Consider the following 27893-nt stretch of genomic DNA (forward strand, 5'->3'; position numbering starts at 1 on the left):
CCTCTCTTCTCCTTTTGGGATTTCATTACTTATAATTGGATCACTTAATATTTTCCCACATGACACTGAGGCTCTGCAGTTCATTTTTTCCCCAATTTTTTTGCTTCATTTTGGATAGATTCTACTGCTATCTTCCCATTCATGCATTTCTGGAGTGTGTCATTTAATTTTACTCTACTCCAGTAACATTTTCATTTCAGAGAGTTTTATCTCTAAGTTCTATTTCTCTCCTTCACATTCTTGAGTACATAGATCATATTTATAATAGCTGTTTTAAAATCCCTTCTGCTAATTCTATCATCCCTGTCATTTCTGGCTTGGTCTATTGAGTAATTTTTCTTCTGTGGATCAATCACATTTCCTTGCTTATTTGTTGTCTAGTAATTTTTTATTTCTTGCTGACCACTGTGAATTTTGTGTTTAGTGCTAGATTTGGTAACCTTCCTATGAAGGGTGGTGGACATATTCTGGTGGGCAGCTGAGTTGTGAGTTGCTTTGATCCTTTCATGTCTGTTGTAGAACTCCTTCAGGGCAAATCTTGACTAGCCTTTTTTCAGAGGCTATTATAACCCTTTCTCTAGTACATACTTCCAGGATCTCTGATGAGGGCTCCACATGTCCAGCGTGGCCTGCACTCTGGCTGGAGGGAACATGGTTAATTCCTGGCTTTGTGTGAATGCTGGGATTTGTTTATCTTATCAATAACTACTCTTTCCCTGGAGGTGTTCGTACCCAGCTTTCACTCCATACACGTAGAGGCTGGCTTTAGCCAAAGACCTAAGGGAACCCCAGGGCAGATCTCTGAAGATCTTCCTCTCTGAAACTCTGCCCTTTCAATTCTAGCTCCCTTGGCCTCCCCAATTTCATTCTCTTCACTTCAGCAAGATTCCCAGGCTCTGTCTGGATTCCCCCTCCCTGTGCTGCAGCCCAGAAACTGTCTCCAACATACCCAAGGGGAAATCCTAGGCATATTTCTGGAGCTTTTTCTCTGCACAGTTCCCTCCTACAAATTCCAATCATCTATTCCTCCCCAAACTCTCTCTCTTCAGCTCGGCGATACTTCCTGCAGCGTGCTCTAGAAAAGGCCTCAGGTTAGAAAACCAGGGCAGTCATAAGGCTTGCTTCACTTGTTTCCCTACTTTAGGAATCATCATCTTGCAATGTTTGCTGCCTGAAGTCTATATATTGCTGTTTCACATATCTTCTCCAATTTTCTAGTCGTTTAAAATGAGAGGGTTAAGTCTAATCCAGATGACTGTATCATGACTACAAGCGGAAATACTTTTTTTTTTTTAGCAATTTTCAACTACAAAACTGTTTGTGTGGTCATGTGTTTAGTCTGACTCCTCCCCTAGAATGCAAGCCCCAGGAGGGTAGCAACTATGTCCCTGAATGCCTAGTGCCTGACACCAGACTGCAACATAGTAAGAACTATGAAAAGATATATATATTATTGTAACCCTGGGACTAGGTGTCAGCATGAATCAGTGGTGGTGGAGGGAGAGAAATGGAGCACAGGGCACAAAGAGAACTGCCAGGACCCATGTGGTGACCAGACTTACATTTGGATCTCATTTCCAGGCAGGACTGTCCCTGTGACACATGCTTTCCACTTGGACCTGGACATTTTCACCATAAAAGACTGTCAATAAATGTTTCAAAATGCTTGTTTCGTGTTAAGGCAGTAGAGTGCATTCTCTGCACATTCTGAAATGCAGTTAGACAATTAAAAAAAAAATTTAAAGATCCTCACCCATATTATTGTCCATGATCTCACTGCCTGACAAATCTTCAGTTGGGCAAATTTCAGATGGCTGTGGTAAAGGCAGCCAAGTGATAAGAACCCTCTTATCTGCAGAGTCCCCTCCCAGTGTGTCACACAGCCTGTGTGATTTCTGTCCCCCGAGAAACAGGGCATCGGGTGTCACTAACTCCTACCCTCACTCTCCTCCCAATCTGCGCAGTCCCCAGCTGTTGTTACAGAAGGGCCTGGATTGATCCAAAAGACTTTACAAACATTGGCGGATGTGCAACCGTAGTCACACAAATTGCACCTGAACAGAGATGAGCCACATACGTTCTAACCAACACTGGCCAAGGGCCACCTCTGACCTGACACACCAGCCAAAGAAATGAGCCTCCCATCTGAAGTGAGAGAGCAGAACACACCTAGATTACGAGAGATATCAAATTCCTGACAAGTAGGTACCTACGGTCACCAAGGGTACATTCCAGATCTGCTGGGGCCTTCTTTCCACCACCCTTATTTTCCTCTCATAGGCATTCCGTTGTTAAATAGGTCTTGTTTTATGTGCATATGTTTTAAATTTACACTAATGGTATTCCATTTAGTTTCTTGCTTTCTTCCACTAATATATTTGCTCAGCTCCAACCCCGTTGCCATGTGTGCATTTAATTTGCTACTTTTTTTAATTTTAAAGATTTTACTTATTTGAGAGAGGGTGTGCGTGTGCACAGAAGCAGGGGAAGGGGGCAGTTAAGGGGGGCGGCGGAGGGGCAGAGGGAGGTGGGGGGGAGCCGCAGACTCCATGTGCTCAGCAGGGGTTGGATCCCAGGACCCTGAGATCATGACTTGAGCCAACCTGAGCCACCCAGGTGCCCCTGCTGCTTTTTTGTAAAGGGGGGGGAGGCGCAGAGGGAGGGGGAGAGAGAGAATCTTAAGTAGGCTCCATACCCAGCATGAAACCCGACTTGGGGCTCAATCTCACAATCCTGAGATTATGACGTGAGCCAGAAATCAAGTTGGACGCTTCACCGACTGAGCCACCCAGGGGCCCCTAATTTGCTTTTAAGTGCCCCATCACATTTTATCTAGCCATCTTCCAAATGACAGACATCCAGCTTGCCTCCAACTCCACAGACACCTCCGCAACAAACAGCCCCGGACAGCCCCTTAAGTGCTTGTGTGCGAATTTCCCTGAGACATGCATCCTGGAGGGGAATCATGAGCTCACACCGGATGCATGCAGGTGGTAAAAGAGGGCCAGCTTACTCTGGACACAAGGGCTGCACAGTTCCCCTAACCCAGGGAAAACCTGGCACTATGGGCATTTTGAGCCAAATGATTCTGTTGTGAGGGGCTGTCCTGTGCATGTAAGAGGTCTGGCAGCACCACTGGCCTCTACCCTCTAGACGCCAACAGTATACCCTTCCTCAGTTGTGCTGATAAAAAATGTCTCCCAACACTACCAACTGCCCCCAGGAAGGGAAAATCAGCCCCAGCTGAGAACCACTGCTCTACCTCATTTGTGCCAACACTTGGCATTAGCCAGCTAATTTTTCCCCCTGATTACCTTTCCATGTTTGATAGTTTTTAAAGATTTTCTCTCATGTTACTTCTCTGTTGAGGTTGCTGGCCTCTTGGTCTGCAGGAATGCCATCGTGTATCTTCTGGATACTTCTTTATTGAAACTGACATAGCAGCAATCTCCTCCCGTCCTCTCAGCTCATTAACTCTCTCCATGGCGTGCTTTACCGACAGAAATCCTTAATTTTCGTGTATGAGATTCATCAATATTTTGCTTTATGATTTAGACTTCTGAACTTTTATTCAAGAAGTCCTTCCTCACTCTGGGTCATGAGCTATTTCCCTCTATTACTTTACACTTTTACCTTTTATCATTTGGTCTTGAATCCAAATGGAGCCCATCTGTGTAGCGTTGGGCAGGAATGCGTTCTTACATCTCTCCATGGGGTGCCTCTCTCTCCCCACGGCCAGTGTGTGGTGCCACTCTGATTATACACTGAGTCTTCATGTGCTCGTGGGTTTGTCCCTGAGCCCCCCACCCTAATTCACTGATCTGATCATCCATCCCTGCACCAATACCAACAAACTTGGCCTTCTAACATGTTTGTTCTGGTAACTGACAGAGTAATCTCCCTTATATTTCGGTAAACTTTACTTCCCCACCTACAATTCAATGTAAATTTGTCAATTTCTCAAAATACCCACTGCGATTTTTGTTAACATTGCACCAACTTTATAAAATGATTTGGGGAAAATTAGCATCTTCACAATACTGTTACCCCAGCCAGGATTATTCACATCTTCTTCTACATCTTCTATTTCCTTTTCACAGTGGTATATATATATATATATATATATATATATATATATATATATTTTTTTTTTTTAAAGGATTTTATTTGTTAGAGAGAGAAACAGAGAGCACGAGTGGTGGGAGCAGCAGGCAGAGGGAGAGGCAGACTCCCCACTGAGGGGGGAGACAGACTCAGGGCTCCATCCCTGGACCCCAGGGATCATGACCTGAGCCAAACACAGATGCTTCCCTGAGCCACCTGGGTGTCCCTAATTTTTCTTTAAAGAAGTTTTTGTATACCTATAGAAGTTGATTCCTTGATACTTTATTACCATTAGGAATTGGTCTCATTTAATCTCTCTGTGTCTCTGTATTAAAGTGCATTTCTTGTCGACACCATCTAATCAGTACTTTTATTTTTTAAGATTTTATTTATTTATTTGACAGAGAAAGAGCACGCCCACAAGCAGGGAGCAGAAGAGGGAGAAGCAGGCTCCCCACTGCGCAGGGAGCCCTATGCGGGGCTCGATCCCAGGACCCTGGGATCATGACCTGAGCTGAAGGCGGACGCTTAACCGACTGAGCCACCCAGGCATGCCCTAGTTGGTATTTTTCTATTTAAGTTTCTAGTTAGTACTGCCGCTCTAGATGTTTAAAACTGCACAAAAATAATAAATAAATAAATAAATAAATAAATAAATAAATAAATAAATAAAATTGATCATATATCCAGAATCACTTGCTTTCCGTCTGACTTCAGGTGGGATTCCGAATCACAATACCCTCCTAAGGGTGTTTCCCTGTTGGTATCAAGGCACCCCGAAGGCTGGTACTTACCAGTCTTGAATCCAAATGGAGCAGAGGATCAGACCAGAGAAAATGCTAGAAAAGCACCATGAATACCTCCCACCCCATAACTCAGGATATTCTTGTCCCCCCAGACTCAACATCTTCCTTCCCGCCTACATAATGCACCAGGTAGATTTTGCCTCTAGGTCGATGGCTCCTTCTTGCACAGAAACTTTACGCATACAGATACATGTGTGTGTTTGTAGCACATACTGAGCGGCCGCAAGTTGTCAACCCTATGAGCTCGGGAGCTACTCGCCTCCTCTCATAACATGTCGATACAATAACCCAAATGCCTGTGGTCTCGGAACCTTCATGACAACCACTGCACCCCAGCAAGTCAGCAAGCACCATCACTTGCTCCCCCAGGACTCTTCGGTGCCCGAGGCAGCAAGGCCCCACAGCACAGGCTGAGAAGTTAGGAGTCGGTCAGCCTGAACCACCGTTTTCCTAAGAGGTATTAGTTTTAAAAGCTTTTTTGATTTGGAAAATTGACATCTAAAAATTCCCTTCCATCTGTCATTGGTAACTTATCTCCTGCACTTTAATGGATGGAACAGGACTGACCGACCACACTTAGGCTTGTATTTCTTCCACGAAAAATCCACTTCAACCAGATTCAAGGTGAAAGCTTTCAGGGAGATTGCATCTGCTCTACTGAGTCAGTCCCTAGATTCGATAAGCTGGTCTCTGGGAAGACATGCCATGGCTTCCACGTCACCTGACGGGGGGAGAGGCGCCCTCCAGGATCATCCCATCCCTGTGCATGGGGTGGGGGCGGGGGGCCACCACCTCCCACCACCCTGCAAGGGGCGTTGAGTCAGGCCTGCGCACAGCAGTCTCCCCAAAGAGGACTCACACTTGCTTAATTAGTCCCCGGAAGAGGTTTGACACTCGCTTAACTAGTACAAATCCTTCTCCTCTGTGCTCAACAGCAATCGTCCTGACAGGCTTCCCAGCTCCAGAAGAAGCCCCAAATAAACACACCTAACGTATTTTAAATGGCTTTATTAAAGGCTATTAATATAAAATACAACCAAGTTACAAGTCGTCAGTAAGAATGTTTCAATTGTTTTTGAAAACATGTAACAAAGAAAGGGAGGCGGCTCTGACATCCCCGTGGGGTGCAGCGGGCGCAGCCACCCCCAAGCGGGCAGCACTCCCAAACCCAGAGAGCGGGGCAGGGACCCCCAGGTGAAGGAACTGAAACTGGTTTCTGACTTCCTGGGGGTCAGGAACGGTCACCCAAAGCAAGACACTAAATCCTTGAGCTGAATCCCAGATGCACCGAATGGGGGTGCGGTGGGGGGGGGGACCACCCAACACCAAATACAGGCTTCAGTTGAAAAGTGTGTATTTTTAAAATAATAAATATAAACTCTTGGTTCTAGAAACCCTACCCTGATACATGTTGGGGGGGTGGATGGCAAGCTTAAGAGCTTCATTTGTCCATAGTACTCGGACACACTGAACACAGGTTCCCCGGTGGGCAGGAACCATCTCAGACACCCACCAGCCTGTGTCCTCTAGGCCTTCACGCCTCCCTCTCACAGTCCCTGACCTCTGAGAGCAGGGCCAAGCAACACCACTTGAGGATTTCCCAAGCTTTGATTTTTACCTTTCATCTCAGGAGGCCATCTCTTATGAAACTTAAGACGCTGTAGAAATGAGATTAACTGAATAGCTCTGAGCAGAGGCTCCCAGGTGGCACCTGGGGAGGCAGAGATTTTCTACCATCCCCGAACCCCCTCAGCTCCCAGGGTTGAACTTGAAAGGAATAATTGGGCTTTATGGGAAATCAGCAAGAAATGAGAACCATCTCCTTAGAGAACAGACAGCTCACCTTGGGCTGACTGTTCCTGGATGTGGTTCAGTCCCCCCGCTACACCAGCCCCAAGGAATACCAACACACACCTGTACATCTCTTGTTTAAGGAACCGTTTTCAAGCATGGGTTCTGAGACAGTCCGATGTCCTCCAGGCTAGAAGTGGAGGCAGATGGCGAGCCAGGCTCTGAGACTCGGCGGCTGACCTGAGGGGCGGGCACGCTGCCGTGCTGTGTCAGCTGGAGTTTCCCTTTTTCCTCCCCACCATGCTAGAAACCTTCTTTCCCTGGCATGTTTCAACTATCCTTAAATGGTACAAAAGAACCTCTATTTGCCATAACACAGTCACCAAAGCAAGGAGGTCATATCCACAACCCTGAGGGCCCAAATGAGGTTTAAGGACATAATCCATTGGCAGAAACCAAATCAAAAGCTGGCTGGGCCACAACTTTGGCAGAAACATTCCTGGGTTGGGGGGGGGGGGAATGGGGGAAGTTGCCATGGGCTTTACCTTGGAACCAGATAAGATATTCTGGAAATCACTTAAGAAGGTCGTACGAAACAGAGACGCATTTTTAAAAAGACTCACTTTGATACTGAAACTAGGTGCTCACTGGCCGGACTTGCAGGGGTTAAGGCTTCGGGTGAGGAGAACACAGTGAGAGGCCAGGTGTAGATCGCACTCGGGCGCGTCCCGCAGGCTCCTGCAGCTCAGGGCCACGGGTCAGGGCACAGGCTTCCCAGGGTAAGGCCCACGCTCCTCCTCACCCTGTCCCACCCACCTCGGGGGCATGGGCCACCTTGCTCCCCTGTGCAGCCTGGGAGCTGCCACGACACCTGCGCAGCAGCGGGTCACAAAGTCTCGCTCCAAGAGATGCCATTGCTATGACCACATAGGTCTCCAGGGGGCGCTGCGGGGCGCTGCAGAAACTTGACTGGTCACTTCGGCGGGTGGTCAGGAATGCAGAGAGAGATCCGTCCAGGGAGTCTGACCAGTCCTCGGGATGAAGACGTCCACTGGCCCGCCAGTCTCATGCTGGAAGGTTCTAACACAACTACTCAGAAGAGCCCATCCTCCAACACCTGCCATCCGCCCTTACCCCTGCAGACGCCCAAGACAGGGGACTTCCACAGGCCACGTGAGTAGCAAAGAGCTTCCAGAAAGAAACCAGTACACACCCCAGAAAAGTGGTAGCCCTACAACATCTAAACCTAGATACAAAATAATGAAAAGTTAATACAAAACTTTTAAACATGCAGCTCTTCTTAAACAGCTATGAATGGTTTGAATAGTTATCAGGGCGAACGAAAGAGCATCTCTGCCGGGTGCCAACAGTCTGTCTCCTGGAAACGCCGTGAGGGTGGAGATGGCACATGATCCGACAAGCGTGGCTTCAGGTGGCCCTGGACGGCTGGGGACATTGGGTGGGGACTGGGGGCAGTGGGGGGGTCACCTTTCCGTGGTCACAGCCGGCGTGCAGATGCCACTACTGAGGACATCACCAACAGCCACCCAACCAAAGTTCACCCAATTAATAAAAAGGGGAGAGACTAAAGGAGAAAGAGAGGGAAATCGCTTTCTCGAGAAACCTTTTTCTCCAGGGTGGGGGGAATTGGGTGGAACTGGGAACGGAAGCTTTATGTACAAGATCAACGGAATTCCCTAACAGTCTTTAAAAATTCCAAATGCAAAACTTCTGGTATCAAATCATTGAAAATAGCATATATATCTGGCCTTACCAAAAAGAGAAAAATCTGGAAATCTGGACAAGGCAATATTTACCAGTTTCCAAATGATTAAGAAAAAAGTGTACAGAAACCAGGAAAATACAAAGGGAAATATTGCCCATTTTATCCTCCTCTACCGCACCGCTTTGGAAAAACACTTCAGGGGTTCTTGGTTTTATTGTTATTATTATTATTTTGGTCTAATACACTTTACCAGTTGTCCAGAAAATCGAATCCTGTCTTCAAGACAACATTACTTGAGGTGACCTGTAGAAGGGACATGAACACCAAAGTAAGACACAAGTTTCTTCTTTTTTTTTTTAAGTTATACATAATCTATAAACAGCATCTCATTTAAATTGACCCAAATGAAATCGCTCCCTTCCATGCCGGAGCTCCCTGACCTCAATTTGCCTCGGTGCTTGGAACCAGAAAATCAAAGAAACTTCAATGGGAGCCACACTGTGCCAGGATCCCCCGCTTTCCCCGCTCTGTCCCCCCGCAGGTCCGCAAGCAGCTCGTAGAGAAAAGGAGAACAATGTATCTTTTCTATTGTGCACGGACAGGCAGGGTGAAAGGCAGTCATCGTGGAATAAGCGAACAAGTGACAAAATCTTCCCGATGCTCTCATACCAGCGCACGCGTCCATCTGGTGGGCGTCAGCCTGCGGGAAGGACGCTCGGACGCCCGCCCTCCACGGAGCTGGCAAAGAGCAAAGACACTTTGGTGGAGACAATGACACCAATGGACTAAAGCAAGTTCCCTCAAAGCTTGTCTCGGGCCCGGTGTGGCTGCATGTGACACTGACGCAAAGGGAGCCAAGACAGAAAAACCCAAAAGAATTCAGGCAAATGGTCCTCTCTCTGCTTTCTACTAGTTTCTTCAATGAGGTTGGCATTTCTCTGTGCTTTGCACCCAGAAATCTGTTCTCTACAAGGATTTCATGTGCCGTCTCCGACTGCCCACTCCCCCTATACACACCCCCCCTGCATCTCTTTACAATTAGGACCCTCGGGTATTTAAATAAAAACTTCCTTCAGAGAAGACCCAGGTGCCAAGAATCAGAGAAGGATCACCAGGGAGGCACAGCAGCCAGCCTGGCAGGTCTGTAAGAAGGAGCAAGTGGGCAGGAAGGTTAGAGACCCAGAAGACAGCAAAGACACCGGGCGGGGGGCCACCACGGGAAGGACCAGGAGGCACCCAGAGCACTGGCTTAAGATGGTGGATACACTGAGGAGGACAGGCTGGAAAGATGAGGGGCCGCTGATGGGGCCAGACGGAGCTCCTGTCACAGGGCTCCCCTTCTTCAGGAGGTCATCTGCTGGGAGGGGTGGAAGCGCCTGAAGCCTGGAACCCCCTTCCACAAGATGCCCGGACAATGACCACAGCTCAAGAACACAAAACTCAACTGTTAAAACCAGACAAGGGATCCAAACAGACATTTGTTTAAAAAAGATATACAAGTGGCCAAAAAACAACAGGAAAACAGAGTCAACATCACCGCCCAGGGGATAGGCAAATAGAAACCACGACAAGGCCTACAGGTACCGTCTCCCGGCCGTGAGGATGGCCATGTTCAAAGAAGAGAGAAAACCCGTGTCGGCAGGATGTGGAGAAAGGGCCCTGTCACAACATGGCGGTTCCTCAGAAAGTCAGACACAGAATCACCACAAGGATGAAAGGCAGGGAGGGACTCGAACAGGTGTGTGTCCAGCCACGCTCAACGCCAGCACGGTTCACAGCAGCCAAGGGGTGGAAACCAGCCATGCACGAGGCCATCCCCAGATGGGGGATAAACGAATGTGGTCAGTCCATACAGCGGAGTATTGTTCAGCATCAAAAAGGAAAGAAATCCTGCCACATGCCACCACGTGGACGGACCCTGAGGATATTATGCTGAGCGAGATAAGCCAGACCCAGAAAGATGGAAACTGTAGGATTCTACTTAGATGAGATACTATGAGTGTTAAATTCACAGAAATATCAAGCAGAATGGCGGCTGAGAGGGGTGGGGGGGGGACAGGGAGTTGTTTAGTGGGTACAGAGTTCTGTGACGGATGGTGACAATGACCGTATGACCCTGTGAACAGACCTAATACCCCAGGGCTGTCTACTCAACATGGCACATTTTAGACTCTTTATATTCAACCTAATACAATACACATTTTTCTAAACACGTGCTAAAAGGAAAAAAAAGAGAGAGCGAGAGAGCGCGGAAGAGTCTGGATGGTGCTAACATGGAGAAAACCAGCAAGGCACACAGAGAGGAGTGTGGGGGATGAGGGGTACCCCTCAAGGCTGCCTGCCTGCCTTGCCAACAGGTAACTCCCCCAGGCTCCAAAATCGAGACTCAAACCTAAAGATCCCTCTTTTCCTCCCCATGGCCATCCTCGTTTGTGAGCAGGTGGCCATTCCCATCCCTCCTCCCCTCCCCGCCTCGGGACTCCACAAGCACGCCCACCCATCCAGAACACGTCTGCATGACAGGAGCATGAACGTTCGCACGGGGCTGCCCGTGTCTCAGATGGACGGGACACAGACCCCGTTTATGTTCTCACCCAGACCCAAGAACAACCCACGACTGTCCCCCAGGAACGGTTCTCAGACATGCCTGCATCAGACTGCTGCTCTGCCCCTCATAATGCCTCAAAACCAAGGCCTCCCTCTGAAATATGATGACTTTGGGTTGGTTTTATTTATTTTTTTGTTTTTGTGCAATCCTCTAACACTGGCTCCATTTCAATTCACAACCAAACATTGTATCTTCTCTTCACTCTCTCAAGCAGGGCAGACCAGCGGGTACAGACAAGGGTTAAGGCTCCCATGAGAAAAGGGAAATCACTCAGAAGCCGCTCACCCTATTCTCCTGCACCATCCTTTTCTCCAGGACACATTCCTCCTCACCCAGCAAACCTCTCAGCTCTTTCTTTTCCCTCCCCTCAAAAAGTACTCCTTTCTTAGGATTCCTCCCTGGACATGTAACACTCTCCTGTCTGGAAATAAGCAGCTGCTATCACTCCCTGAAGCCAGAGTCTCTTGAGATGGAGCACGGCCGCTCTTGGTGGAGGCTCGGCGGTCCCGCCTGCCTGCTCCATGTCCCTTTGGGGCATCTGCCAGTCCCTTCCTCCCCAACACCCCCGCCCAACTTTACGGACCCGTCAGCTGAGTGGGCATCCAAACCCCTCCCCACCGACTGCCCTCTCCCTGCGAGCTCCTGTGCTCACGGCCCACTGCCGGGCCTCCCTTCCCTGCCCTCGCACACCGGGGGAAGGGCAGCGGGCATCTGCAACATCTACATGTAACAGGCAAATAAGTCATGGCACCAGAACGGACTCATGAGATGTGTTTCCTTGTACGTAAGTCAGTCACGGAGGTAACAACCCAGCTCTCCTGATCCCCGAAGTCCCCACAAGGAACGGGCAGGAGAAAGAAAGGGAAGAAGAAGAAGAAAGCGAGCCCATCTGTGGTCCACCCATGTTGTGGGAGGTCTCCCTGGGACACTCCTGGAGGAGGGGCCGCCCACCTGAGTCGGCATGGGTTCCGAAAACAGCCCATCCTCCACGTCCTCCACGTCGTCCTGCTGGTCCTCGGGAGAAGGCAGCTTCCCCACGGGCTCGGACGGGACGGCTTCCTTCCCCGTGCTGGCGCAGGCCTGGACAGGCTGGGGTCTCTCGTGCTCGACGCTGACACAGGGAAGGACACGCTGCTCCTGGCGGACGTTGCAGGGCCTCTCCCCCTTGGTCTCCCTGTCCTTCAGGGCGGGATCCTGCCGGTAACAGGCAGGCAGGACCTTTTCACCTTTCTCCATGGACTTGATCTGGCTGGGCGTCAGCGACTGGAACTCGGCCTCAGGCCCCTCTCCCCGGGACCGCTCCGCGTTGATCTTCCAGAAGGAAGCTTCCTCCTCCTTCCGGGCAGGACCCAGGGCGTCCAGGCTGGAGGACTTGCCGCCCTGGGAGGACCGGAGGGCCTGCGAGCCCTGGGAGGCTTTCGACAGCTGTCTCGGCTCACTGGCCGCGCCGCTGGCCGGCTCTTGGATGGATAAGGAACAGACGCTGAACTCCATCTGACTCTACAGCGGGGACACAGAGAAGAAAACCGCACAAGCCTTAAAATCCACAGCAACGGGCGCGTGGCTCCCACCTCCGCCCGCCCGACCACGGTGACACCACTTGTCATCCGCCAGCTGCATCTTTCTGTCCTGAGGGCTCATCTTCAGGAGGGCGGTCCGCACACCCACCCCAGCAGAAGCGTGGACACCATGGCCCTGCCACACACCAGGCCACCGACGGCGCAGACTGACTCACCGAGGACCCTGGCCTCTGCCTGGTGAGCAGAGCACCTGCTCGTCTCCTCGAGAGTGCTTCCAGCACCTTCCAGAGAATGGGCTGTCTGGGGGTGACCGCCCTCCCTGGAAGGTGAGGAAGAAGGTGCACGGCTCAGCGCACCCCTGCCCCGCAGTGGGGGTCGGCACCCAGCCCCGGCTCCCGTGGCTCCCCACGTAAGGTGGCAGGTGGTAGACATGGCTGAAAGAAACCAACAGAGCCCGAGCCTGCTTTCCTGGATGAAACAGCGCGGGGACCCGCCCCACCCGCCCCTGCCGGACATGCCAGCTGCCACAGACCGCGTGTCGGTGCGGCCCTCGAATTCACGCGTGGAAGCCCTAACACCCAAAGTGAGATGTAGGAGGAGGTGGGGCCTCCGGGAGGGGATCGGGCCACGACCATGAGGGTGCCACGATGGGGTTAGTGTCCTTGTGAGAGGCCCAAGAGGAATGGTCTCCCTCCCGCCATCCAAGCACACAGAGGGCAGGAGGCCGTCTGCCAGCCGGGAACCCCCATCCCACTGGCACCCTGACCTTCCAGCCTGCGCGACTGGGGCAAAGCAATGTGTGTTGTTTAACACCCCCCTCCACCCCACATCTGTGCTATCACGGCAGCACTGGATGAGCGAGAACGTGGGTCATGCGGAGGGCTCCTTGGGAGAGACGCCCCCACTCGGCAGTGCTCTGCAGCTGTCACCCACTGGAGACTGCGCAGGGCACACACCATGCCTGAGTGTCCCAGAAACCCTTTGTTCCATCCAAGGCTGCTCAGCACAGTGACCTCCAGCAAAGCCGGCACGATGCCGTGGAGAACCCATCAGGAGGGAGAGGGACAGCTCAGCCACACACTCAGCCACACACGCCAGGGCACGCGTTCTCCCAGGCTCTGCACGGTGAGCAATGAGTTTCTACATTTCTACAAACCACCTTGAACCTTCCTCTCCCTACTTCTCCCTGAGATCCTTCTTCTTCTTTTTTTGTTTTTTTTTTCAGATGTTATTTGACAGAGAGAGAGAGTGTGTGCACACAAGCAGAGGGAGGGGCAGAGGGAGAAGCAGGCTTCCTGCTGAGCAATGAGCCGGATGCGGGACTCGATCCCAGGATCCTGAGATCAGGACCTGAGCCTAAGGCAGTTGCCTAACCAACTGAGGCACCCAGGCGCCCCCTTCTTCTTCTTTTTTAAATAAAAGTAATAAAACTACAATACAGAGAGCTTGGGAATTATTAAAGAAGTCGTTCATAAGTTTCCCTTCTTCTGTAACCCCTACCTTTCGTGTTTTTGTGTCACTGTTTTCGTACACGTATTTCAGGAGGTTGGGATTCTGTTATGCCTGTAATCTGGGGCACTGTAGGCGCGCCTCAGTGACATAGTCGGTTGAGCATCTGACCCTTGATTTCGGCTCAGGTCATGATCTCGGGGTCACACCATTCTAATTAAGGCTGCCGCAACCATCTCCATGCATATAGCTCTTCCTGTGCAGAAATAATTTCTTCAGATACCTTTCCAGATGCGAAATATCAAAATCCAGAAGGTTTAAGACCTTTCCTTTTTATGGTTCGAGATGCACACCAGCCAATCTGTTTTCCAGACCTGCCCCAATTTCTACCACCGCCAGCGATATAGCAAGACTGTATTTTCAGTTACTGTCTCATTTAAACACTGTGCTAACTTAATATACAAAACCTGGTTCTTTAGGACTGTAACGTGTAATTCTTCCCTGGGTTTTACACAGAGCGCTCGCCCCGACTCTCACCGATGGGCACAGATGTGTTTGTCAGAGGAGGATGAAACCGTTGCTTTTCCCGAGCAAACGGCAGGCCTGGAACCCAGACAGTGCGACGTGCTCTCAGCCTGAGATTTCTCCTAAAACCTGGACCCTCATGCCGGGTGGTTTCTTCTCAAGGCTCAGAAGACAAGAAGGGATGGGAGCACAAGACACCAAGTTCAAGTGCGGGGCACAGGCGGCTCGCTGCAGTAAAGAGAACCCCAGGGAAAAGCCACCACAGCCCCAGCTCCGCTGATCATGGCCCCCTGAGTGCATCTCATGCATTGGGCACTTTCCCTGGCTGCTGGGCCGGATTTTTGAAAAAATGTTCCCTCTTACAAATGAGCAAATGGAGATCCGGAGCAATCTGAGCAGACGGTCCTGGGTCACTAGCCCGTGAGATGCAGCTGGATTTCCACCTGGATCCAGCGATCCCAGGCCTGAAGCTGTACCGGGCATCGGGCCATGCATAAAAGCCACTGGCCACCAGGGACGACATCCATATAAACGCCAGGACGTCCTGTACAGGGCCGGATTTGGGTAAGTACGCTGATGATCTAATTTGATTTTGAAAGGGCTGTTTCTGAATGAGCCCCTCAGTACTCTGTATATTTCCAAATGCCACAACAGAATACAGGGAGGGAGACTGTGGGCAAAGAGATGACGCTTTCTTTAAATAAGCAAGTTGCTAAAGATACCTCGGAAGTGGAGACCGAGGCTTAGAGCAGAGACGACTTTGATCTGGAAACTGCAATGTAAGGAAAGAGCTTAAAACTGAGCATTTCATCACGCCCCAGGCTTTTTTGGGATCAGCAATTTCTCCAGTGGGATCTCTGCTCAGAAGCCTCTGGAAGACTGGGCTGAGCCCTTGTGTACGTGGAGGGCAGCCATGGACCGAGCCAGGGACGCTGCGGAGAGGAGGCGGTCCCAGTGGTCCCCAGACCGCTTCGGGCCACCATTGGTAGGGTCCCCGGCGGCACTGGCAGGACGCGACAGCCTTGAACAGAACGAAACGACGGAGGCTGTGCCGTGTTCCTCGGGCAGTTGGAGACCATGTGGCCCTCCTCAGGGGACAGTGTCATCTGGTCAGAAGACACGACTATCCTGACAGTAGTGGCTGCTTTGTTTCAGGGCTTTGGGGTGAAATGGGAAAAATAACTTAGAGATTAAAAAAAAGTTCTAGCACCTTTGATTCAAAGCCTTTTTTCCTGGGTATACATCATTTTTAATTTTGCAAAAGAACAGGACTATACTCTCCTTCTAAAAGATAGTCCTGCCTGATCAGCGGCGCCGGAGCCGGGTCCTCACGAGGAAGGCAGAAAGGGTTCCGTGTTTGTATTTCAAACACACACCTGCTGGGAAAGGACAGGGCGGGAAAGAGGAAAGGAGCAAAGGACCTTCCCCGTATCTGGATCTCATCTCACTTGGCTCCAAAACTTCAGGAACTCTAGAGAACCCGGAGCAGGAACAGGGTCTGGGGGAGAACAAGGCCGCTCCTCCCAGGCCAGCGCCCCCCTCCGGATTGCTCCTCCTGCCCCGGGGGGTTCGCTGCCGACCTGTCTCCAAGCCAGAGGGAAGAGCACCTCCAGACTCATCTTCAAAGACATGCTGTCATAGGCAAGGGGTAACTTCCACTTCAGCTCCGCAGGCCGTTTCAAAGGTGTCACTGCTTTTCCCTTCTGCGACTCACCCCTCCCGGGCTCCTCCCAGCTGGCCACTCCCTTGCTCTCCCAGACCAGGGCTCCAGGGCTGCTCTGGCCTGCCACGCTTCCCCCAGCTGCCAAACAACCAAACGGCAAAACCGCCCACCAGCTCCCTAACCCTGAACCTGGGCTTTCTTCTTTTTCAGTAAAGAAAGGGAAATAACCATCCTTGCCTTGCCAGACAGCCAGGAAGATTAACAAGCAGATGCCCCTCAAGGTTTGCATCTTAGACAAGCGCCTGGGGTACAGTAAGTGCTCAGTAAACACAAGTTACTTTGCTCTTCTCCTCAGTCCTGTGCGGGGGGTCAGCAACATTCCCAGTGGGTCCCCTCCAGGCTCTGGCTCCTCCCATGCCCTTCTCTGCTCACCAGGGGCACGGGGTGTGGTGCCTGCTGTCCAGTGCTGCAGGGGGTCTATGCCCAAACAGCAGAGCCGGGGGATGTCCCCCTTTTGAGCGCCCAGTGTCAGGCCCCGGAGTCAGGGCTGCAAAGCTCCCTGAAAGTATCACAGCCGAGCCACTGTCCTGTCCTGTGGCCTCTCCCAGAGCCTGCGGTTCTGGGACAGTAGGGACTCTGTCCCCCTCGCCTTCCACCATGTCCTTGAAGGTCACACCATACCACTGGTCCTGAGAGACGGTGTCAGGGGTGCCCTTCTGACTCTGGAATAGGTCAGTGAGAGGGATGGGGACAGCCCTGCCTTGCGGAACCCACAGGTCTAACGGGGGGGAGGGCAGGGGGACGACGCACTTCTGGTCCCTGTGATGAACTCCACAGAGCAGAGAGACAACCAAGTTCCAGATCCCATTTTCTTATTTCTGGAAAAAAGGCTGAAGCGCTCTTGGGAAGGGAGATGGTGCCAGGTCCAGCCCCTCCACACTAAGCGACCCCGAGCCAGGGCCCTGTGGAAGGACGCTGTGTGTGAGAAGCAGCAAAGGGGTCAACGACTCCAGCTCGGCCGCCCCGGATAGGGACAGGAAGTTGGGCTGGGGGGACCCAACACTGCGGGCTCCCATGATCCCTGAGATGGGACGTGGTGGGGAGGCATGGTGACAGCCCATCCCCCACACCCCCGGCCCTCACTGAAGCCCCAGGGAGGGCGCGCGGGAGGATTTCGTCCCGCCAAGCCGGGACTGGGCGTCAGTCACCCCATGTGGGGACCTGGGTCTCAGCTGGCCACGTCCGTTCTAAAAACAGCAAGACCACAACTGAGCCCAGCATCTATTTTTATACCCCACTCACTGGAGAGGAATGTGTAATATTTCAGTAAAGGGGGAACGCACGCAGCCAAAACTAACTGTTTGGCTTGGCAGCCTCCGGCAGATCTAAATTGTTGAGACAAAAAGCCTGCAGGATCGTCGGGAAATATAATAGTTTCCTGGAGCACATCGGAATAAACCCACAAACCATGTAGCATCTAATCTCCCCACCTCCTCCTCCAAAGAAGGAAGAGAAGGGGAAGATACGCAAAACTGGTAGAATCACGAAACCAGCAGAAGTGACAGCTTGACAGGAAAGACGCATGACGTGGCCACCCAGACACTGGGAATGTCGGACCCTCCAGGCGAGCGGGGGCGGCTGGGCCCAGTGGACTCCCTGCCCCAAATCCCAAAGCACAGGCTTGGATCAGGGGCTGAAGAACATTCCCCTCTACCTTTCCCAGGGAGCTAGGGGACCTCCAGACGCGTGGACCACTCCCGCTCCGGTCCACGGGGCCCCTGTGTCGGGCAGAGTGAGCCTGGGGAAAACCCCACGGAGGCCCAGCAGGTGGTGGGTGCACAGAGGCCCCAGAGGCTGAGGTTGTAAGGTTCAGGGACAAATTGTGGCCTCTCCCCTCCAGAGCCTTGTCCTCTCACAAGGACAACAGTAACGCTGCCTTGTCACCGAAGAGGCAGCGTGCGAGCTACAACACACGTTATACACGCGGGCTTGGATGCCTAGTCCACACCCCTCACTTTGTGCCTTGGTTTCCTTGTCTGTACAGTGGGGTTGTGGGGAGGCTCACACGGGGGTAAGGCACCAAAAGTGCTCACCAGAGATGAGAGTAGGGGAGCCGCTCACCACTACTATGGTAGGGAAGTGCGTAAGCACCTGAGTGTCGCGGGTCTGGGGGACAGGTTGGACCTTCAAATATAGTTGCGATGGGGGCTGAGCAAAGGCACTGAGGCAGGGGAGCACAGTGCCTGAGGGACGGGGCTGAGGGGTATAGAACATAGCAGGGGCCAGGGGCACAGGACTGGGGCCGCTGGGCTGAGGGAAGGGACACATCACTCCAGACATGGAGACCCAGGATAAAGGTCAGGGTGCCATAAGGATCAGCTCTGGGTCTCAGGAAGGAGAGCTAGAGACAGTATGGTGGTGGGGGCAAGGAGGAGGGAGAGCTGACTGCTGGGCAGAAATTGAGGGGGGGTCTTGGTGAGGAAGGCTGGGAGACCACAAGTAGCCCAGGAGTTAGGCTGTGATGGGGGCATGGGACAGCTCTCTGTGACCGTGAGTCTCCAACTCTTGCCGGCAGCCAGGAGGAACAGCCAAGCTGTAGCCTGGAAGCCAGGGCCTCCCCTATGCACAGAACATCCCGACAGAATGCCCTTCTGTCCCGCCCAGGCAGAAGCCTCCGGCAAGCCAGGCAGACCCAAGCTCCACTCTCTCTCCATTGATTCAAGCTACCTGCTGTTACTCTCTTCCTTGACCCCTGCCAGAATCCAACCCACAAAAGGAACGGCGACACTGACCCCCAGGCCTGGAGCAATGCCACGTGTGTGCCAATGCCTGACTTGGGGCACAGCACACAGGAGCTGTGACATCGTTCTTTGATCTTTCAACCATTCAGCACAAAGGCCCCTAAGTGCTGACTCTTCTTCCCAAGGAAGAAGCTGGAAGGGGCTAGAAGGACTCCCTGCTCTGGGAATGTCTGTATCAGCCCCCAGAGACCTTTTGATATGAAAGGAATCAAGGAGCAGATCCCCACCAGCCAGCTTCCATCCCCAAAAAGGCAGTGTACACTGGGAGGGGGACCAAGATGGACAGAAAGAAGCCAGGAAGCCAGACAGCCCAGGCGGGGGCAGGGAAAGGGGAGGCACAGTTGCGGGTGGGGAGGTGTCCCTAGAGCCCAGTGACCCAGCGAGCGCCAGGGCCTGACCTGCTTCTGCAGACATCTCTGAATTCCCCAGCCCAGACCCCCCGGAGAATGTCAAGAATTCTCTCTGCTCTGCGCCTCCTTCTCTGGAGCATTCCAAGTGCTGAGTTTTTCCCACTCAAAACATCAGCAGCATGAGAGAGGAATCCAGCGTGGGGCCCCACGGCACCCCCTCACCAGCTCACCCGCCACGCTGATACATGACCCCCACTCCCACCCAGCTAAGCCTCCCTTCCAGGATGGAAGACAGCAGAGAGACACCGGCACCGGGCAGGTGACCCAGGTGGGGAGGATGGGATGGAAGACGAAGCAGGGTTCGGAGAAGGGGGAGAACGGCTGTTACAGAACCCTCGGGGGCTCTCAGGTTCCCAGCACAGGGCCGACTTAGGCTCTGTCAGTGGGAGCACCGCCGGCTGGCCTAAAGGAAGGATCCCCAAGACGTACAATAATCAGCCAATGATCCCCAAATCCCTGGCATTCTAGGTTCTGCCAACAGTCATGACCTTGGGTCAGGCGCTCCCTGGCCTCAGCTGATCTATCGGGGGCTCAGGAGTCAGAGCAGAGGGAGAGCTGGGCACTTAGCTGCCCCTCACTGACCGTCTGCTGAGCTTGTATCTCCCAACATGTGTGTACACACGTGTTATGGGAACGGGGAAAACGACAGAAGGAATGTGTGCGAAAGCTTTTCTCCTGCGAGAGTTCTGCCACCGAAGGAAGCCAAGCACTCACGGACAGTGTGTCGAGGGCAGAAGTGTCTACTCGCCTCTGAGTATTAAGCAGAACGTCTGACAGAGGCTGGATTATAATAAATGTCCACTGAATTTCTGAAAAATCGATGAATGAGGTCACGGAGACTGGCTGGAGAACGGAGGCCGCCAGGGGCTGGGGGAGGCGAGCTGTCTGAAGGGGAAAGAGCTTCAGTTTTGCGAGAGGAAGAGTTCTGTGGCTAGAGGGTGGGGACAGCTGTCTGACGGTGCGAGTTCACTGAATGCCACAGAACTGTCCACCAAAAATGGCTAAAGTGGTCAATTTCATGTGTGATTTACAACTGAAAACTAAATTAGGAAAAAAACAGATGAGAGAGCAAGAGTCTAGTCAAAGGACCCAGTGTCGCGGCCGCCGGGGTAGAAAACCCTAGCGGGAAAATGCCTACGTGTCAACTACACTCAAATTCAGTAATTGTTTATAAATAAATAAACGGCTACAAATTCTCTGCAACTCACTCTGAAGAGGAGTAATCTATCTCCCCAGGCTGGACCGTGCCTCAAGAGAGCCAGGAGAAGCAAGCGGAAGTGACACAGGGCCACCTCCCAGCCCCAGTCACAAGCAGGCCTGTAGCCTTCCGCCCTCGCCCCCAAGGGGACTCTTCCACCACCACGTGAAGGAGCCCAGGCTGGCTCTTGGGCCACACGGGGCCCCATCAACACCCAGCACCAACGGCACACGGAAGAGAGCTTATCCTGGAGCGGCCACTCCCACGGGACGAGTCCTGCACCTGGAGATCTAGGCCACCCCGCCCTGCCTGAAGCCACCTCCTGTTTGCAGCTCTCCAAAGAGATTCCCGCCAGTCTGGAGGTCCTTGGGCAGAGTGCGACAGAGCCAGGGAAGCAGGGCACTCGGACTTACGGCTGGGGAGGTGAGGGGTGGGTCCTTCTAGAACACGACTTTGCCTTCTGAAGACAGAGTAGGGCAGGCCTCTCCACTCTCTGCAATGCTATTTTGCCTCTACTAGGTTCTAACACTCAGCTGCGTAAGTGCAACCCCAAGAGACCCAACTAAAAGGTGAGGCCCCCGAGTGAGCCCGCCGGTTGGTGGCGCAAGGGGGTCCTCTGCAAAGGGGGCAGCACCTGTTAACTTCTGGAGGCTGCTCAGCTGACCGGGTTCCTAAGGGACGCGGCTCACGGCTGCGGACACTTAGCACCGGCACACGTGTGATCCCTGACCCTGTCGGCTGTCCTCGTTCTCCGGACACCTGCGCACCAGGCCGGCCCCAGGCAGCCGAGCCCCGTCGCGGCACCCAGCCCAGCCACTGCCCATCCTTGTCCCAGAATGTCATCCGCAGCAAGTTAATAATAGATGGCGCGTCCCATCTCGCCAACAGCGGATTCAGGAACATTTCACAAGGTAAATTCTTAATAGAGCAGATATTCTCACGGGGCACAAGATGGATTTAGGGCTTAGGACGTTCTAACTCTTTTGACCTCTCTGCCTTTTCATCACTGTGACGCCGCCAAATGGAGGACCCGGTCCAGGAAAATCTGTGCCGCTTTCTGGGACACTGCATCCCAGGCTGTTTGGTCCCAGCCTGCAGGGGGGGTCCATCTGCCTCTTACCACCAGGGATCACCTGCAGGGTTAGTGCTCCTCGGTTAAACCCTGGGGAGCCCATCGAAGGAGATGGAGGCTCCTGCTGACTGTCGGCGTGCTGACGTCCTCTCTCCCCACCCACAGCTTCCCTTCCAGGGTGCCCGGGCGGGGTGGGGGGGGTTCCTGTTGGTTGCAGGGGCTCCTGTGTCTCCAGCCTGCTCCTTGATATCCTTCTTGCAGCATCCAGATCCCTCGGGAGACCCCAGCTCCCAGGCACACCACTTTGCTCACCCTGCCCCCTGCACAGACCTAGATAAAAAATGCCACAACGCATGTGTTTGCATTGTTGCTGTATGGTGTTCAGGACCCCACGGGATGGCACGCTGGAGGCTGAGGGACTCTGTGCCCACCAGATGAACATGGGCCCTGCGTAAATGCCACGAATGCTCAAAGCCAGCTCCCAGCTCTCCCATGAGGACTGTGTCACACCCTTCCCCATCCCCATCAGGGGTCACCCTTGGCCCCATCAGCAGTCACCCACCAAGTGCTGCCCTCAGCCATCTGAACCTTGTCAAATATTTCATTTTGAGACATAGGCCCCCACGTGAGAGCCTGTTGGGTGTCTTGCAGAACCCCTCCCCCAGTGCTCTGCCCTCACTCAGACCCACCGACTCCGCAGGCCCCCTGGATGCCCACTTCTGCTGGGACAAGCGATGCGGGCTCAGTGGAAAACCAAGCACAAGGCTGGGAGCTTCAAAGCCCTGATCTGACCTCAAGTCGAAGCCCTATTCCAGGCACACTGCTGTCTTTGTCACCCCTACTACAGGAAGAGCCCCCCGACACCCAGCACTAAATGTTGGGAGAATCATGGCATTTTCCCCTCTTTTTCTTGGGTGACAGACACCTGCCTCTGGGTCCTTTTGCACCTTTGCAACTAGGGAGGCTAGGGGAAATGAATTAAAATCAGTTAAGCTGATACCATTACGCATCTCTGACAAGAATACCGATCAATAACGATGATGATGACAATAACGAAGGTAAAGAAGTGACCAGAAGTGAGCGGTCCCAGTGGGGCCGTGTTTGCTAACACCTGCCCATGAGTGTGAACCCAGGACCCCTTCAAGTCTGCAGGGTGCCAAGAATGTCTCTCTATTCCCTTCCCCCTCATACTCTGGTGCCTTAGAGCGGAACCCCTCCAGGCCACCTCCGCAGACCCGCTGTGTGGCCCCTCCCACTGTGTCACTCCTGCCCCCACACCCACCCAGCCTCCTGGCCCTTCTGAGTTCATTGTAATCAAAGCAGCTGTTTCCCCCGCCCCAAAAGCTTCCCTCCAAGCTCTGCCTTAGTGCTGGTGGGGGCAGAGGTAGGAGCGGAGGAAGCCCCCGACGGAGCTGACCCTGCCTTCTCAGGACAGCTGGGGCTCCAGTCAAGGGCACCGCAGGACCCCGGCTGGTGGTACCGACGGCCACTTGAATCCCATCACGACCCCCGCACCGGTCTCCCGGCCGTCACAACTCTCCCCCTCCCGTCCTTCTCCAACGGCAGCCGGGCAGCAGGGCCTCTGCCTTCTGAGGCCACCAAGCGCCGCGAAAAAAGGAGAGAGCCACACAATTCTTTCTTAAAAGGACAAACAAATCTAAATTTAATCCAACTTACCCTCGTTTCCCAGGAGAAGGGGGCAGAGTGCTCATCTTGCCAAGTTATGTCCTGAAATAAAAATTCAAGAATCAATGTGAAACCCAAACCCAAACATACCCCATGCCGACATCCGCCCAAGGCCACGGGGGAACCGAACTTGGGATGCATCTCAGCTCCTGGCTCGGGGCAAGAATGACGACTCCTGCTCCGCGGAGAATGTCCTCCTGCGTCTGGCTCCCCTCTCAGCTTTCCAGCGGAGGCGCCCTGGCCAAAAGACGCCCAGTGACCGTGTGGGAGGCCCCGCGGGGACTCGGTGGTGGGGATGTGAGCAGGAAGGGAAAGGGGCTTTACGGGCTCGGGCCTTGGCTCTACCAGCGACGGCACACGAGGCCATGCTGGGAAGTAGCCGCAGTCCTCAGAGCCCCCCCCGCCACCCCCAGCGAGATCTGAAAGGCGCGACCAGCAAAGTCCATGAAGAACGTGTGCATTTCATGCCAGTGGCCGCTCGGAGTGGGAGCTCTGACGCCGCTCCCACCCTCGCCAAGAGATCACGATGGCAAGAGCCCTTCAGAAGGGTAACCGAGAATCCGACCACGGCCCCACTGTGCTCGGCGCACTGGCCTGAACAATGATGGGAAAAGTCGGCTTTTCTGGGCTACCCGCTCCAAGCCCCCCGCCGTCATCCTGTGCCGGGAAACGTCTCTCATCTGCGCCTCGCTTCTCCTGGGGATATTTTCTGAACCCAAAGTTGGGACACACTGGGCGATATGGACTCAACATGGGACAAGGTATTTTCAAGTGAGACGGTCCTTCCACAGATCACCCTGGGGAAGCAAGGGCCTCCCCTCAGAGGCAGGAGATCAGGCTGTGCCCTCCGCTGTAAGGCACACAGGGTCTGAGAAAGCCCACTCTCGGAGCCCCCGCCTTTTCCTTCGAACTTGCCTGCCTCGACCCCTCAGCCCCTAGCTGCCAGGAAACACTACAAACGCGAGGGAATATGGGCCACAGCCCTCCCATTTGGAATTCCAGCTCAACTCATTACTTCTCAGTTTACAAACCCTGTCCCTCCAAAAATGGAAGTGGGCTGCCTGGAGGAATGCGAGTGAAGGAGCCCTTGAGACGAGAGGGAGGCCGTCCGCCCAGCCTCAGCTGTAAGGGCTCCTGGGTCCAGTCCAGGCCGCGGGTGTGCACGGGGCACAGCAACAGAGCAGCAGGCGAAACGACTTCCACGTGTCTCCAACTCTACGAGCTCGGGGCCCTCTAAGCTCCTCTCAGAATCATCAAACAAGAAGGACTTTGTTTCCACGTGGGGAAAGTGAAGGAGCCTAACGGCATCTATGCATCATTTATTCTAGATTTGAGTTTGAGGGCGAAAGTAAAGGAAACCAACTGGCAAGTGGGCTCTTTTAAAAAGGATTTTTATTAATTTATTGGAGAGAGAGTACACAGAGGCACACAAGCAGGGGAAGGGGCAGAGGGAGAGGGAGACGCAGAGCAGGGAGCCCTGCTTGGGGCTCGATCCCAGGACCCAGAGATCATGACCTGAGCCGAAGGCAGACGCTTAATGACTGAGCCACCCAGGCGCCCCTGTGCTCCTTCTATCCAGACACGGAACAGCCCAGTGGCCACCTCTGTGGACAGAGGAGGATCTAGAGATTAACTGGGCAGGTAGAGGCAGGGGAGAGGGGGGTGGAGGCAGAGGAGGGGGCAGACCCAGGGACCACTGGCACACTGGAGCTGGATCCCCTTATCATACGGTATAATCCGTCCTTCAATATTAGTTATACAGCTGCAACTGGCAAAACTCAAAACAAGGCTTTTGGCTTTGCAAGGAAAATGAGTGTGAGACCAGAGGACCCGAGACGGAGCCTGGAGCTGGGCGAGCACTCTGTCACCAGTGGGGGCAGCCCGCATTCGCTAACATTCCGGGGGGGCACAGACAGAGAGAGGGTCACACCGGGATTTCTCCCCAACTTGGTGTCAAGTCAATAGTCTTTTGTTTGCTCCAGCAAGAAACTCAGTCAAGGGGCAAATTCCTTAGATTTCTGCAATTCTGAGCTCCTAAAAAATAATAAAACACTTAACAAAAATAAACATGCCAAGCAAAAATGTTATTGGAGCGCTGATGTCAGCTGTGGCTGCATGCTCCAGCACTGGGAACAGGCTCTCCAGGCAGAAGGGAGGCAAAATGGGACCAGACCTGCAAAGTGGCACCGCGTGCACACTACGACGTTCTCTTTCTCCTTCTGCCATGATGACCAGCACGCAACCAAAATGTGGCCAGGCACACACTGGTGGGCGCTCACATCTGCCTTCTGTAGGGTGGCCAGGAAGGGTCCACCACCTGCCGTTGCTGCCCAAGGCCTGAAACTGTCACGACACCAAAACACATCTGCTACTGGGACCCCAGGATGTCAGGGAGCGGGCTCGGATTCGGCCAACAGTCCTCCCAGTCAAATTCCTCTCCCTAAGGGACGTCTCTCCCAGAGACAGTGCTGCACCTCTCTGGAAATTCTTTCTTCTCTGGAGCACGGCACAGGAAGAAGCCCAGAAGTCACCGGACCCCAAAACAGCAGGACAAAGAACAGAGTCCCAGGACACACAGCCCCTGGAAATCATCAGAGGCCAGCACAGCCCAGGGGAGGCTCTGCTGTTCCCAGGTTCCAAGGACTCCGGGATGGACAGACATCACGTCGTCTTTGCCCCAACACCCCAGACACCCTGACTCCCTCTTACTGGAAAATGTTCACCAGACACAAATGTTCACCTCCTGGTAGAAAAAGTACTTTAAAAAAAGAACGTCTGTTCTCTGCCCCTAGTCCCAGAATGCATATTTGCATAAAATCTCCAGCATTTACTTGACTATTTGGTAAAGAATGTATACCCGAGTGTTCTAAGGTCTCTGGGGGCCTCAGACATTTGTACTTTTGGAGGCTACAGCCAGCAGGGTGCTGGAGTGGGCTTGTACCAACTCGCGGGACCATCAAATGTTCAGGCTGTTAAATACAGCCACTGTTAAAAATTAAGTTACATAAGCACAGTTAAAACACACAGTATTAGGGGGCACCTGGGTGACTCTGTTGGTTAAGACTCCTGGTTTTGGCTCAGGTCATGATCTCGGGGTCAGGAAATCGAGTCCCACATGGAGCTTTGCACTGAGCACGGAATCTGCTTGAGACTCTCTCTTGCTCTCTCCCTCTGCCTCTCCCCCGCCCAAATAAATTAAATAAAATCTTTAAAACACATACATTGTCTTAAAAACAAAAATAATACACTCCATACCTACAATGGTGGTGGATGTGGAGAGCTTGGAGCCCTCCTGCGCTGTTGGGGGGATGTGGGAAACAGTGTGGCAGTTCCTCAGAAAGGAATTAAACACAGTATTGCCATCTGATCGAGAAATTCCACTCCTGGAGCTGCAGCCACAAGAAGCGAAAGCAGGCACTCGGACAGGCACCTGAACTCCAGCACCTGCCGCAGCATTAGGCATGGTAGCCAGAATGTGAAATGATACCAGTGTCCAACGACGGCTGAAGAAACCAAAGGTGGCAAATCTGTACATGGAATCCTACTCAGTCTTCAAAAGGAAGGGAACTCTGACACCGGCTACAATCGGAATGAACCGTGAGGACATCCTGCTAAATGAATAAGCGAGCCACTACGGGGCAAATGGTACGTGACTGCACTTCTCCACGGTGCCCAGACTCAGGCACCTGCATGGAGACAGAAAGCAGAAAGGAGCTGACCGGGGAGGGAGAAATGGGAAGTTACTGATTAATGGATTCAGAGTTTCTCGCCGAGGGGATGGAAAAGTTCTGGAAATGGACAGTGGTAATGGCTGCACAGCAGTGGGAAAGTACTCGATGTCCATTTAAGAAGGCTTACAATGGGGGCGCCTGGGTGGCTCAGTGGGTTAAAGCCGCTGCCTTCGGCTCAGGTCATGATCCCAGGGTCCTGGGATCGAGCCCCACATTGGGCTCTCTGCTCAGCGGGGAGCCTGCTTCCCTTCCTTTCTCTCTGCCTGCCTCTCTGCCTACTTGTGATCTGTCTGTCAAATAAATAAATAAAATCTTAAAAAAAAAAAAAAAAAAAAAAGAAGGCTTACAATGGTTCGTTTGATGTTATATATATTTTCCCACAATAAAGGAATCTGAAAAAACAACATTCGGCATAAGCCCAAACGTACGACATTCTGGAAAAGGCAAAATTACAGAGACCGTACGAAGATCAGCGGTTGCCAGAGTTGAAGGGAAGGCAGAGCCCAGAGGATTTTAGGGCAATGAAAACATTCTGAACCCTACTGAGTCATGGACACTTTTCTCAAAACCCACAGAATGCACATCAAGAGTAAACTCCAAGGTCAGCCACGGACACGCCCATGTGTCGATGTCAGGTTCATCCGTGGTTAACAAAGGTCCCACTCTGGGGGCCGGTGCCGACAGTGGGGGAAGCTGGGCACATGTGGAGGCCGGGGTTTGCCTCGGCTTCTCTGAGAACCTGAAACTGCTCGCCACGCACCCTGCTCCTCCGCGGGTCCCCAGGCAATCAGCCGGGCTCCGGG

At 52.9% G+C, this 27893-nt stretch overlaps 1 protein-coding gene across 2 annotated transcripts in view; it reads right to left on the minus strand.

The window, feature by feature from the left end:
- Nucleotides 1-5903: 5903 nt before the first annotated feature.
- Nucleotides 5904-27893, minus strand: part of C14H1orf198 (chromosome 14 C1orf198 homolog) — a 31214-nt gene continuing 9224 nt past the window's right edge. The window contains exons 1-4 of one of the 2 annotated variants that reach the window (XM_047702670.1): nt 23490-23511; nt 23351-23401; nt 11987-12535; nt 5904-8730 (exon numbers count right to left, since the gene is read on the minus strand). In XM_047702670.1, coding sequence (XP_047558626.1) covers nt 8674-8730; nt 11987-12529 — 600 coding nt within the window. In that variant the 5' untranslated portion in view covers nt 12530-12535; nt 23351-23401; nt 23490-23511 and the 3' untranslated portion in view covers nt 5904-8673. Of the gene's footprint in view, nt 8731-11986; nt 12536-23350; nt 23402-23489; nt 23512-27893 lie in introns of those variants that run through there. The other variant, XM_047702669.1, reaches the window with a different exon arrangement.

The sequence above is a fragment of the Lutra lutra genome, chromosome 14 (assembly GCF_902655055.1).
Source record: "Lutra lutra chromosome 14, mLutLut1.2, whole genome shotgun sequence".
In the NCBI taxonomy this organism is placed as follows: Eukaryota; Metazoa; Chordata; class Mammalia; order Carnivora; family Mustelidae; genus Lutra; species Lutra lutra.